Genomic DNA, 14,650 nt, shown 5'->3' with positions numbered 1-14,650 from the left:
CTATTATGTTACACTGTGTCTGATACTACAATTTCTAGTTTGTGTTTTTGGTCCAGCTGTCCTGGAGTTTATCAAAGTGAGAAGTTTAGTCTGACTTCTTTTGCTACAGTAATCTTATTCATATTTCTTTTAAGATATACTTTGTAGTGCAAAAAGACTCAAGTTGTTAATGCAGCCTTTGAGTTCCATCCATGTGAGAACAGAAACATTAGCATTAACAAAATTAGAAGTCTGGTGGTATTTACTGATGAGACTTGGACCTCAGCTCCCTGGAAATTTTGAGCAGGTAACATAATTATGAACTATTAAACTTAAAAATGCATATGTTTTTGTTACAGTTTTTGTTTGTGATAGGGTCTTACTATTTTTTTTATTTAAATTAGAAACAAGATTGTTTTTCATGTCAATCCCAGTTCCCTCTCCCTCCCCTCCTCCCCTGCCCCTCACTAACACCCTACCTAGCCAGTACCATTTCTGCTCCCCTGGGAAAGTGAGGCCTTCCATGGGAGGGGTCTTCAGAGTCTGTCATATCCTTTGGGATAGGGCCTAGGCTCTTTCCCATGTGTCTAGGCTGAGGGAGTATCCCTCTATGTGAAATAGGATCCCAAAGTCCATTCCTACGCTAGGGATAAGTACTGGTCTACTGCAAGAGGCCCCATATATTTCTGAGGCCTCCTCACTGACACCCACATTTATGGGGTCTGGATCAGTTCCTTGCAGGTTTCCCAGTGATCAGTCTGGGGGGCAATAGGGTCTTATTTAAGGACTTTATTTTTTATAAAAACTTGACTGTAGCCAGGTGGTGTTGGTGCATACCTTTAATCCTAGCACTTGGAAGGCAGAGGCAGGCAGATCTCTGTGACTTCGAGACCAGCCTAGTCTAAAACAGCTACTTCCAGGACAGCCTCCAAAGCCATAGAGAAACCCGGTCTTAAACCAAAACCAAAACGAACCAAAAAAAAAAAAAAAAAAAAAACCCTAGCCTTTTTTCTCTTTTTTGTTTTTCGAGACTGGGTTTCTCTGTGTAGCTTTGAAGCCTATCCTGGCACTTGCTCTGTAGAACAGGCTGGCCTGGAACTCAACAGAGATTGGCCTGCCTCTACCTCCCCAGTCCTGGGATTGAAATTCGTGTGCCACCACCGCCTGGCATTGACGGTATTCTCCAGTGGCCTAAAATAAACCTAATCGGCAAATTCTAGCATACCAGTATAGAACATTAATTTGTTCATTAAAAAAAAAAAACTTAGCTCATTTTTTTTTTTTTCTTTTATGTATGAGTATCTTGTCTTCGTATACCATGTTTGTACCCTCTGATGCTGGAAGAGGCTGGGGTAATTATGGTTTCTAGCACTACGGATGCTGGGAATCAAGTCCAGGTCCTCTGGAAGAACAGCCAGTGCTGTTAATTACCTAATGGTCTCTCCTGCGCCCTTTAAGTGTTTTGTTTTATGTGTATGGGTATTTTGCCTATGTGTACGTCTGCACTGCTTTTTTGCCTGGTGCCAGGTGTGGCCAGAAAAGGATGTTAGATCTCTGGGACTGGAATTACGCTATGTGGGCACTGGGAATCAAACCCAGGGTCTGTGGAAGAGCACCAAGTGCTTTTAACTGCTGAACCATCTTTTGTCAGCTCTTTATTTATAAAGGTGAACTTTCTTGGTGTTTAGCAGTCAGTTAATCAACATTAATGAAATAGCAAGCAACATACAATGTTAGAAAGAAAAATTCTATTTTTTTTCCTTTTTCTAGATGGCATAGTTATAAACAATTATTTAATACATTAATTGACACCAAAGACTAAATTTTATTTGGTCTAAGCCATTTTTGTGTGGCAATTCCATTGTTGGTTTATAATTAAAATATTAAAAGGTAACTTGTATATCTGCAGTGTATTTCTTTCATTCTAAGTAAATATTGGTAAAGTAGGAACTGCTTTCTTGGAAGTTGTTTGTTATCGAGCCTTTGCCCCCATTGATACCCACCTTTCCTCCCTCCCTTCCCTCCCCTCCCCTTCCTCCCTTCCTTCCTTCCTTCCTTCCTTCCTTTTTCTTTTCTTTTTTTGGGTTTTTGAGGTACCCTTTCATTTTTAAAGACAGGATCTCACACTTCAAAGTAGGGTAGCCTTGAACTTGAGGCCATTTTTCTTCTCTTGAGTTACTGATAATATATGGATGTTGCATGAGCCACTATGTTGTTTTGTATTTTGATTTTTTTTGGGGTCCAGGGCTAAAACTTTGTAGCCAAGACTAGCCTTCTGATCCTCTTGCCTTAAGTGCTGGGATTATAGGAGTTTACAGCTTTAGCACCAGGGATCAAACCCAGGACTTCATACTTGCCAGTTGAGCTACATCCCTAGCCCAACTGGCAAGGTATGTTTGTCCTTTGGCAGTTCTGGGTTGAACTTTGGTACTCTGTATATATTAGAGAAGCTATCACTGAGCTTTATCAGCGGCCTTAGTTTCTTTGTTTTAGATAGAAGCCTCCTACGTTTGATATAACATGATTGAAAATCAGCAGTAAACAAATAATGAATGTAACTTCCAAATTCTGCCATTATAAGGTCTAATCTAGTTGTACAATTTATTTATTTGGAAGAACATAGATGAGACTGGTAGTGGATGATTTTAGAAGTGAGCTTTAACTGTCTTGATATTTTCCTTTTTTTTAAATAATTTTTTAATATTTATTATTTTTATTATATATAGTATTCTATCTGCATATTTGCCTGCATGCCAGAAGAGGGCACCAGATCTCATGACAGATGGTTGTGAGCCACCATGTGGTTGCTGGGAATTGAACTCAGGACCTCTGGAAGAGCAGTCTGTGCTCTTAACCTCTGAGCCATCTGTCCAGCCCCTGTCTTGATATTTTCTAATGTGACTTTTCACAGGGAAATATTGCTTATAGAGAATATTCTTAGCCTGTGCCTCACCATGGATTTAATAGTTAAAATCAAAGAATTATTAAAATCTTAAATGTTGGGGATGTAGGTAAATTGACAGGGTGCTTGCTCAGCAAGCTTGGTGCCATAGAGTCAAGCTTTTGGACCACAAAAATGAGTGTGCTGGTGCATGTCTATCCCTAGCACTGGAGTAGAGACAAAAGAATAAGAAGTCAGACATCTTGTCTATATGTTGAGTTTAAGGACAGCCTGCGCTGCAGGAGAGGGGAGAAAAACTACACAAACATATTAGCATATGCAACTAACTCAATTTATTTGCAAAAGTTATTAATGTATGCAATTTTGTTTGGGATTTAGAACTAACTGAAACACAGATAAATACCTCAGGTAAATACAAGGATAGAAAACTTGTCCTGCCTGGGTTAAATTCCCAGCACCTACATGGCCTCTCACAACTGTTTGTTACTCCAGTTCCAAGGGACTTGACACTGTCGGTAAAACATCAGTGCACATAAAAACCAAACCCAAACAAAAAATAATCCAAAAAGCAAAAACCAAAAACTTGTCCTATGCCTTTAATCCAAGCAGGTGGATCTCTTGTGAGTTTGAGGCCAGCCTGGCTATAAAGTGAGTTCCAGGATAGCTAGAGCTACACAGTGAAAACCTGTCTCCAACAAAACCAAACCAAAAGAAAAGAAACCTTGTCTTGCATTCAGATTTGTTGTTGCTTTTGTTTTGTTTTTTTTTTTTTTTTTTTTGGAAACAGTGTCTCACTGTGTGTGGTCCTGCTTAGTTTAGAAATTGAGGAGCTCCACCTACCTCTGCCTCCTGAATGCTAGGATTAAAGGCATGTACCACCCCCTTGCTAGTCTTGCATTTTATGTTTTTTCTTATTTTTTTTTTAAGTTTTTATTTTATTTTTTTATTTTTTTTTTTTGGTTTTTTGAGACAGGGTTTCTCTGTGTAGCTTTGGAGCCTATCCTGGTACTCACTCTGGATACCAGGCTGGCCTCGAACTCACAGAGATCCGCCTGCCTCTGCCTCCCGAGTGCTGGGATTAAAGGCGTGTGCCACCAACACCTGGCTTTTTTTTTTTTTTTTAAGATTTATTCTTATTATGTATATAGTGTTCTGCCTGCATGTATCCCTGAAGGCCAGAAAGGGGGCATTCGATTTCATTACAAATGGTTGTGAGCCACCATATGGTTGTTACAAATTGCACTCTGGAAGAGTAACCAGTCATCTCTCAGCCCACGCTTTAGTTTATAATGCATGTGGAAGTAACCAATAAAATTTAGTACAGATTGAATATTTATTATCTGAATAAAATGCTTTTCTCTAAAGGAATTTTTTTAGATTTGCTTAAGGGTATGAGTGTTTGGCTGCATATATGTCTGTGTTTACCATGTTCTTACCTGGTATCCATGGAGGTCAGAAGAAGGGCATTAGGTCCTGTGGAACTAGATGGTATGAGCTCAATGTGAGTTCTGGGAACTGAACTCAAATGTGCAAGAGGAACAAGCTTTTAACTTCTGAGCTATTTCTCTAACCCAAGATCTTGGGATATTTGGATATATTAGGGATAGGACCCAAATTGATTTATTTTAAATTGTAGTTTATATAGTTCTATATGGCAATTTTATTTAGCTACCTCTTCCGTGACCATGAATTTGGTCACGCTTTGAATTAAAAACTTTTGTAGTTAGAACTTTGGTTTTTCATAGACAGGGTTTCTCTGTGCCTGTGTCACTTGCGCTGTAGACCAGGCTGGCATCAAAATTAGAGATCTGCCTCCTGAGTGCTGAGATTAAAGGTGTGCGCCACTATTGCCAGGCTTCAGATCTTAAGGTTTTAATTGGCCTGAACTAGCTGTATGTCAGAAGAATTAAGATTGCTTCTTGAAGAAAAACATATCTTGCTGGATGGTGGTGGCACACACCTTTAATCCCAGCATTCGAGTCAGGTGGATCCCTGAGTTCATGGCCAGATTGGTCTACAGTGTGAGATCCAGGACACCAAGGAATATACAGAGAAACCCTGTCTCAAAAAAAAGAAAAGAAAAGAAAAATAGATGTCTTATAAAATTTTGTACAAACTTGACAATGAAATTATTGCTGTTTTGCCTTCTCATTTATTAGGTTTGTGTGCCTCTGATTCAGAGTACAATAAGTACTGATAGTATTGCTTCACCACAAGGCAGTTCATCCCGAGGGTCTGCTTCTCCTAGCTTAAGTCCACTGACTCCTGGACATAAAGGTGAGAGAAGGATTTCCTTCCTTTTTTTTTTTTGAAAAGTCTTTGAAGGAGTGGTCACACTCTCTGGAGACTAGGTCCTTTAAGCAAAAAGTTCTTTTTATTTTTGATTTCTTTTGAGACAGGATCTCCTAACCTAGCCCTGTCTAGGGCCTTGCTGAGACTGGTCCTGAATTTGTGAACTAGTCATACTGGGATTAGAAGCCATAGCTCTACTGTATTTTTATCTATACTCTTATCTTTGGTGTTGATAACTTATAACTGGATTATTGTAGGTGTTTGGAAAATAAATTTTTGTTTCCAGTTTACTTTTTATCTTGCTTTGCTTCTAGGTCTCACAATGTATGTAGCCCAGATAGATTTGAATTTTTTTTTTTTTAATTATTTGAAACAGTGGTTCTCTGTTCGTAGATTGAGTTGAATTTCTTGTGTTTTTTGAGACAGCTATGTAGTTCTGGCTAGCCAGGAACCCACTCTGTTGACCAGGCTTGCTTTGAGCTGACAAGTCTTGCTGCTCCAAACGCTAAGATTGCAAATGTGTACAAACCAAATCCAGCTCCTTTCATGCTACATGAATTGATTGCCAATAAACAACTCAGAATGACTAGGAAAGTAGCCAAAACTTACGTGTTTGCATGGAAAATGGGTCTTAAAAGATACTTAAAACATGTAACAGCATTCGAAGGCAATTATTTGTCGTTATTCTATATTAGCCTTTTTCAGCATTTTAGATTTTCTATACAAGGTATAGAAAAAGCTTGGTAATTTCAGGGTGTGTATTAATGTCTGAGAAATGTTTTTAAAGGTGTATTGTATGGACAGGAGCTATAACTTGAATAAATTGATCTTTCTGTTTTAAAGGTGCTTCTCCTTATGGAGCTCCTGCAACTCCGCGTATGAACCCAAGTTCAAATATAGGTGGAATGGCTTCAATCCCTTCCATTCAGCTTTTGGGACTGGAAATGATGCTTCATTTTTTGTTGGGTCCAGAAGTCTTGAATTTTGCTAAGCAACACAAACTTGTACTGAGCTTAGGTATTTGGTTTTGAAATAATTTTATATGTTTGAAATAATCCAAAACTTACTGTATGGAAGAGAAGTCTCTGTTTCATAACAGTTCAATAATAGTGATAAACTTGTATGTGAAATGAAATTTTTAAATGTTTTAAATAAAAACAAGTTTTAGGATTTTATTTTTTTTTTAGAAATTTCCTTTGTAACTCTTTTACCTGCTTGTCTTGTTCTCTCTTTTAGAGCCACTGGAGCACCCACTAATCAGCAGCCCTTCTTTCTTCACCAAGCATGCACATACACTTATCACTGCTGTTCATGATAGCTTTGTCGCAGTTGGCAGAGATGCTTCAGGTAAGTTTAGGAAATTTTTTAAGTTCAAAAGTCCATTTAAGCATTTATTTAATTTGTGTGCATGTGTATGGTCATACATGTGCCACAGGGATATTTTGGGACTCAAGTTCTTCACCATGTGGGTCCTGGGAGTTTAGGCTGTCAGGGTTGGAAGTAGATACCTTTACTATTGAGCTATCTCACTGGCCCATTAAAGAAACATAAAAAAAGTAAATATTGCTGCATAGTGTATCACATACCTTTAGTCCCAGCACTCAGGAGGCAGAATCAGGTAAATCTCTGAGTTCAAGGACAGCCTGGGCTACACAAAGAAATCCTTTCTTAATTAACTTGGTGTTAATTCTTTGGCCAGATTGTGCACCCAAATGTTTGTATTTTTCCTTGAAGTAACTTGCCCTAAACCATTCTAAATGGTTTAGGGAGATAGGAGTGACTGGCAGCATTGGGGAGGCAGAGGCAGGCCACTCTGTGTGATATTTAATGCCCATCTACATTGAATGTTCCAGACACCAAGGCTACATAGGAAAAGAAAATGGATTGTAATAAGATATAAACAATACATAAAATCATATAGGGACTGGTATATCTCTGACTTAAGCCTACCTATGCTCTGTGGCTTTAGTATCTGCTTTTAAATTTATGTTCATGGACTAAAAGAAATGAGTACAAGAAATGTAAAGTAAGGCATGGTGGTTGGTTTACCTTTGTAATCCCTGTACTAGGGGTGATAAAACAGCAGGAGGATTGCTAAAAGTTTGAGGCCGCCCTGAACACAAGACTGCTTCAAAACAGTCATGAGTATGGTATGGTGGCAAACAGAATCTGAACACTTTAGAAACTGAGACAAAGGTCACTCATTTGAGGCTGACTCAGTTTTCAAACCTAGAGCCTGTCACCCAAAAATAAGTAGTTGATTGTAAAATGAAGCATATATTTCTTCCATGGTGTCTTTCTAAATCATTGTTTTTCTTACTGCAAAAGTTATGGGGTATTCAACATAGATACAGATAAAAATGAAAACACTCATCCTTAGTTGGCCCATTGCTAATATGTCCTTTTACAAAGGTTTAATTTCTCCAGAGAAAGATTGAAATGGTGGTTTTATAAATATAAGGACATAATATTCAAATTTGTGCTCAGTTTGCTATTAGTATAAGGAACAGAAGAATAGATTTTGTTTTCTTGGAGTTATTTTATATGTATGAGTATTTTGCCTGTATGTGTACTAAGAATGTGTCTGGTGCTCACGGAGATTGTAAGAGGGCATCAGATTCCTTTAAACTGTAGTTACAGATATATGGGGTACTAGGAACTGAACCCTATCTTAAAAATTCTTATTGCCTTGACAGATGCTGTAGTCAGTACTATCTGGAAGGAACTAATTAGCTTGGTAAAGTCAGTTACTGAATCAGGTAAGCACATTGCTAAGTGGCCTTCATAGCACAAAGTACAGTGCTTCACTTGCTGATGTAAACCTTTTTTGTGTTATAATATGTGTCTGGAATTACATTTTTTAAACAAAGAAGTTACTTAACTAGAAATTGCTACTTAATAGTTAAAATAAAATTTTCCTAGCTCTTATGTATACTCATCTAAAAAACCATGTTTGGAATTATATGCTTGCTTTTACTCTTTGATAGGAAACAGAAAAGAAAGATCAGGTTCTGAAGTTTTGACACTCCTACTAAAATCTTTGGAAAACATAGTGAAGTCAGAAGTATTTCCTGTATCAAAAACACTGGTAAATATATTTATAAATTGCCTTAAAATCTCATTTTGAAATTCAGTTTATATTGATGTGCTTGATAATGTTTGGCACAGACCGTTAATACCTAATATTGACTTGTAATTTAGCTGTATTCCAAGTGCCATTCAAATATCCTTTGAAAATTGTATAGGAAGTTGCTGTAGCAGCAATTGCAAACATCTGCAGAGTGGTTAGAGGGATCAGCATCATACAAAAAAATGGAATAAAGGACATGCAACTTGAACTGAAGAAATTTTACTGTTCAGAGTGCTTGGTGACAATAGCACATCGTCACTTGTCTATTAAGTAGGCTTTAAGCTTAAATAGAAATGAAGAAAATAAGTTGTATATAATTTTTATAATGAACAAATAATAACATCCTTAAATACAGTGTGCTGGGGGAGCATAGTAGATGGTATCACGAACTATAGTGCAGATGAGGTTGAATCTTGTCCATCTAAGGGAATTTGTGCAATTAATTGCTTTCTTGGTCTATCAGTTCTGAACTTGTAGAGTGTAGTTAGTAGTTTAAATAGTTAAATGGGTTTATGCTTGCACAACACTCTGGACAAGGCACAAATTAATACTGTCAACTTCAGTGTATTTCCAAAACTTGTTCAAGATATGTTTTTATTCACTAAGGTAACTGTTTTGACATTTAACACATTGTAGTTCATATAATATAAACACAGGAAGACTTGGAGAACAGTTTAGAAGACTCAAGCATCTCTGGATTTGTAATCTGAGAATCGACTTATAGTTAGCATGCTGTTGAAGTATTTGCTTCTATGCCTGTTTAGTATGTATCTCATTGTAGATTTTTTTTTTTTTTTTTCTGGTGTAGGGGGTGTTTCGAGATAGGGTTTCTCTGTGTAGCTTTTGAGCCTATCCTGGAATTTGAGAGATCAGCATGCCTCTGCATCCCCAGTTTTGAAATTAAAGGCAGTAGAATTTCTTATGGCTATGTAAAAAAAAAAAAAATACTGTAAAGTTTTATTTTTAGAATAACAGTTAAATTATGAGTAATTGTTCATATAGTGACTTTATAGTAATACAAAAATTTATATCAAGGTAGAAGTCTGTTATTTTCTGTCTTTGAACTTTTGAAATAATGTGAACATACACATATTAGTTGATGAATATATGTAATGAATCACGAGTGATGGCTATTTATAAACTGTCATATATATAACAAAGTTTTTACCGAATAACAGATTTTTATGGCTAACTATTGTAAAATCTTTCTTCCTTAGGTCCTCATGGAAATTACAGTTAAAGGACTTCCTCAGAAAGTATTAGGTTCACCAGCATATCAGGTTGCTAATATGGATATTCTTAATGCAAGTATCTTACATGTAGTGTAGTGATACGATAAAGATTGGCCAAACAAATTCCTTTAGAATTCTTAAAAATGACCCTTAATTGGATTTGGTTGATTAAGTTAAACTTGTATGTAAAATAATAGATTACTGTGAAAAATTTAAGAGGATGGTATGCTAATAGATGAACATTTTTCTCCCCTGGAATGGATAGTAGACTCTAGAAAGAACTTTCTCTGTTTGTATGGAGTAATATTATTGGCTACTGCTAAAATATTTGAAAGCTTAGTACTATTAGCTTAATAATGTGAAATATACTTTGTTGTGTGTCCAGCAAGTTGTGTGTGTGTGTGTGTGTGTGTGTGTGTGTGTGTGTGTATTATCTTGACACCTCACCATCTTTGATTTCTAATAGAACTATGATCAGAGCATAGAGATACATTTGATTTTTTTTTATATTAAGTATTTTTATTTACTATTAATTTTAATTTTTAATTACATCTTTGTGCCTGGATGTGTATGAGTGCAGTACTTTCAGAGGACAGAAGTTGGACTTGAAGGTGGTTGTGATCCCCCTGGTTCGGGAACTGAGCTTGATCCTTTGTAAGAGCAGAACACACTCTTAAACAGTGAGCCATCTAGTTAGTTAGCCTCTTTTTCAAAAGAAAAGTTTTAAGACTGTCTTTGCAACTCTAGTTGGCCTAGGACTTAATCTATAAACCATTCTTGCTTCTAAATCTTAAACTCACATATCTCTGTGCCTCTGCCTTCTAAGTGCTATGAACATACCTAGCTTGTTTTGTTTTGAAGACAAGGGTCTCCCTAGGTATCCCACACTGGCCTTGAACTCGGGATACTTCCATTTCAGCCTACTGGTTGCTATGATTACAAGTATGTGCCTGGTATTGTGTGTAGTCTTAAGAAATAAACTTGCTGTTGTCATCATACATTTAATAATGTTAAAAGTTTTCATGCCAAAATAAATCATGTTAAATGAGTCTTAAAAAACAAAAACTATTCTTTTTACTGAGAATTGTGACTTGACTTCTTTTTCTTTCCCTTTTAGGGAACTCCAGCTTTATTCTTAATCCAGTTAATTTTCAACAACAATCTTGTAGAATGTGGTGTAGCTGATGAAAAGTAAGTTTGTACATTGTTTTTTATTTTAAATCCTGTCATGGTTGCCTGAGTCTCTGGATGGCCTAGAATTGCAATGTAAAGAGATTGGTTTGAACTGATAGTCTTCTCTCCACCTTCTGATTTCTAGGATAGCAGAAGTGTATCACAATGGCCTTTTTGTCTGTTTGTTGATGTTTTTATTTAGCCCTGCCTAGCCTGGCTGTGTAGAATATGCTGTCCTTGAACTCAGATCTTCTTACCTCTGCTGGGATTAAAGTGTGCCACTAATCCAGTCTCATGCCTGATTTTTTTCTGTTTTCCTTTTTCATGAAAGATGTCACAAATTTGGTTTTAAAATTAAAGTTTTTCTTATTCAGATACCCTTTCTTTGTATATAGTCCAGGTTGGCCTCAAACTTGTGGCAGTTCTGCCTGTAAGTGCTAGATTACAGGTAATAAGCCACCAAACTCAGTTGTTCATTTTGTGTTTTGTGATGTGACTTTGTAGTTCAGGTCCATTTCGTTGTAGATTTATTGTAATGTTATCGAGACAGGGTTTCTCTGTAGCCCCAGCTGTCCCAGAACTAACTTTGTCGACCATGCAGTCCTTGAACTCACAGAGATCTGCAGGGATGAAAGGCTTGCACCCCCAACACCCAGCTCATTCATTGTAGATCTTTTTGTGTAAAATTCTGTAATGCTGTGGTTTGCCACCCGGTCTTGTACCATAGATTTTTTTTTTTTTTTTGAAAGATTTTATGTGTGTGAGTGTTTTGCCTGCATGCATATTTGTACCATGTGCATGTCTTAGTGCCTTTGATGTATAGTCATGGATGGTGACAGTGGAGGCTGGGAATTGTTACCCAGGTCCTGGAAGAACAATTGCTCTTAACCATAGAGTTTTCTCTCCAGGTCTTGCATCATAATTTAATATTTTGTGTCGGAAAGGAGGTTGTGGTGGTACATAAGTACAAACTTGAGATAAGAGGCTGGTAGTGGTGTTATAGGCTAGAGGGGATAATAATAAAATTGAAAGAAATTCATCATTTCTTGTGTTCATCTGTTTTAGAATTTTGCTAATACATAATGTCTTTCTGAAAGAAATAACTCATTCTGAAAATTGTTCCTTTTTTTTGTTTTTTAGGTTTTTTCTCAATCTAGAAACACTTGTAGGGTGTGTACTTTCTGGTCCAACTTCACCATTGGCTTTTAGTGATTCTGTACTAAGTGTGATTAATCAGAATGCAAAGCAGTTGGCAAACAAGGAGCATCTCTGGAGAATGTGGAGTATTATAGTCACTCCCCTGACTGAGGTGATCCATCAGGTACGGCATATGGGCTATGTCTCCCTCACTCACTGGGGTCTGGACTAGTACTTAGAAAGCATACTTGTACATCAGCCAGAACTTTCACAGCACAGTCTTTCTGCCTCTGTTCCTTCAGGGCTAGGAGGTTACAGGCTTGTCCCACCATGATAGGTAGCCCCCACCCCTCTTCAGGAAGATCAAGTTTGAATTTAAATAAAAATAACAGTTTGTGATTGATTCATGTATTTGATTCCATTTTCCATAGTGTTAGGAAGCAGTGTAGGCCAAACAGCTCCTTCTCCTCTAGTGGTGCTGATAACTCCAGCCTCTGTATTGATAAGTGTATTTATCTGGGTTGAGTCCTTGTATTGATAAGTGTTTTTTTAAATCTGAGTTGGGTCCTTTTTTCTTAATGGTTTTGGTTTGTGTCAGTATCTTCTGTGTTGTATCTGCTGGCCTCTCACCTGTGACTTTCTGCACCATCCTAATATTTGGATTGTTTGAATACTTATATTGAAGTGTTCCGGATATGGAACAATAAAAGATGGTCTTTGGTTTGTTTTCTCCTTGAAACAAACTTAATCTGTTGCAGCCAAGCTGGCTTTATGTCATAGCTTCCCAAAGCTGGACTTTAAGTGTGTGCTTACCACACTTGACCTGTAATTACTTTAAATAGGTTATAGCCACAGTGTCAAGTTGTCATGCCTCCACAACAGTTAGCCTTCTGAAGCATGAAATCTGTTAAGAGATGACTATTTTTTTACATTTGAGTCTTTATAAAGTTTTGAGTATTATTAAGATAGGATGCAAGTTCACTTTTGTGTTTTTGTTCTTTGTTTTGGTATATTTTGTTTGCTTTTGAGTATTCTTAGGTTGATACAAGTAACTAACTCATGGAATGAAAGCTCTAGGAGATTTTTACAAAAGTCGGCCTTTTAAGCTAGTACTCTCCTAGAAGGATATTAGACTGATTGTATTTCTAAGAATCTCACCTTGAATGGTAGCAGAGGTCCTTTATGAGATTCTGTGTGTTTGGATTTTTCGCATTGAGATGATGTCCCTCTATAACATCTTTCCTCAGAGAGCTTGGAGTACCCAGGTTGGCCTCAAACTGTTCCTGCCTTAGCCTACCAAACACTGCGATTACATGTATGATTTACAACTTGTAGCTTGGGAGCTTAAGGTTGTTTCAGGGCTTAAAGTTAACATCTTTGTGTTTCTGTTGCTATGAAGAAGCACCATGACCACAGCAGCTCTTCCAAAGGAAAACATTTAACTGGGGTGGATTATAGTTTCAGAGGTTTAGTCCATTCATCATAGTGGGGAGCATGGTGGTGTGCAAGCCGACATGGTTCTGGCTACATCTTGATTAGAAGGCAGCAGGAAGTGGACTGAGTGTCATTGAGTGGATTGTGCAAAAGAGACCTCAGAGCCTACCCCTATAGTGATATACTTCTTGGAGCAAAGCCTCACCTACTCCAACAAAGTCACATCTCCTAATAGTGCTTTCTCTTTGGGGGCCGTTTTCATTCAAACCAACACAATCAGTGTACTTGTTTATTGGATCTCAGGGTGTCTGTCTGTCTCTGTTTCTTTCTCTTTCTCTCACCCCTTCTCTCTGTTCCCAAAGGTTTCTGAGAACAGTTTCACATGACTTAGGTGGTAAACAAGACAATTACGTTTGTTTTTTAAATTAGCTGAAGTGGAGCCGGGCAGTGGTGGCGCATGCCTTTAGTCCCAGCACCTGGGAGGCAGAGGCAGGCGGATCTCTGTGAGTTCAAGACCAACCTGGTCTACAAGAGCTAGTTCCAGGATAGTCTCCAAAGCCACAGAGAAACCCTGTCTCAAAAAACCAAAATAAAATAAAATAAAAATATAAAAAAATAAATAAATTAACTGAAGTGCTAGAATCGAGCCTAAGGAAAAGAAGTACATCTCCAGATAATCCCCAGGCTGTACTTTTAGCTCCAACAGTAACTTGTGAAGACTAAAAGTCTGTTTTTCTGTTTTAGAGCCCTGAGAATCTTTTGCCTTCTTCTGTTAATAGAGGTAGACAGCAGTCCATGAACTTGAATTGTACCCACATAATTTCAGTTGTCTCTCATGGTAATCAGATTGATGTTTGTTGGGTGTGACTTCACTGTTCTTGAGTATGATCTCATCTTGATTCAGCACAGGTCTTTGATTGCATCTCAATCTCACCAAGACCATACTCATATCCAAGGCTAAAAGTATGGCATCTCTGGAATGTATTCTAGTAGAATAGTCTGTTTTATATGAGTTATGTTACCATGTAGGATTAGAATTAGATGGTAATTTGTCTAACTCCATATTTTTTATTTCAGACCAATGAAGTGAATCAAGGTGATGCCTTAGAACATAATTTTAGTGCCATCTATGGTGCATTGACTTTACCAATAAACCATATTTTTTCAGCTCAGTCATTTCCCATGGTAAGAATGTATATTGTTTGTGTAAAGATTTCATGCCTTTCTGGAAATACTGTCTTTATATATGAGTAGCACCAACTCTAAGTTTTATTGAATTAATGTTTGTGGGTTGGAGGAATATTTATGGGGAGGCAGAGAAAACACTGAAACACTTTTGACCTTTGATAATTCCTGATACTGTTCATATAG

At 37.3% G+C, this 14,650-nt stretch overlaps 1 protein-coding gene across 4 annotated transcripts in view; it reads left to right on the top strand.

Moving 5' to 3' along the window:
* Positions 1-14,650, top strand: part of Rif1 (replication timing regulatory factor 1) — a 62,145-nt gene that overhangs the window by 12,805 nt on the left and 34,690 nt on the right. For 3 of the 4 annotated variants that reach the window (XM_027420445.2, XM_027420444.2, XM_027420442.2), the window contains exons 10-19: positions 135-286; positions 5,041-5,158; positions 6,017-6,190; positions 6,410-6,520; positions 7,870-7,932; positions 8,161-8,261; positions 9,521-9,607; positions 10,653-10,726; positions 11,849-12,029; positions 14,357-14,464. In XM_027420445.2, coding sequence (XP_027276246.1) covers positions 135-286; positions 5,041-5,158; positions 6,017-6,190; positions 6,410-6,520; positions 7,870-7,932; positions 8,161-8,261; positions 9,521-9,607; positions 10,653-10,726; positions 11,849-12,029; positions 14,357-14,464 — 1,169 coding nt within the window. The remainder of the gene's footprint in view (positions 1-134; positions 287-5,040; positions 5,159-6,016; positions 6,191-6,409; positions 6,521-7,869; positions 7,933-8,160; positions 8,262-9,520; positions 9,608-10,652; positions 10,727-11,848; positions 12,030-14,356; positions 14,465-14,650) is intronic. The other variant, XM_027420443.2, reaches the window with a different exon arrangement.

The sequence above is a fragment of the Cricetulus griseus genome, chromosome 6, assembly GCF_003668045.3.
Source record: "Cricetulus griseus strain 17A/GY chromosome 6, alternate assembly CriGri-PICRH-1.0, whole genome shotgun sequence".
In the NCBI taxonomy this organism is placed as follows: Eukaryota; Metazoa; Chordata; class Mammalia; order Rodentia; family Cricetidae; genus Cricetulus; species Cricetulus griseus.
This window is presented reverse-complemented; position numbering and strand designations above follow the sequence as displayed.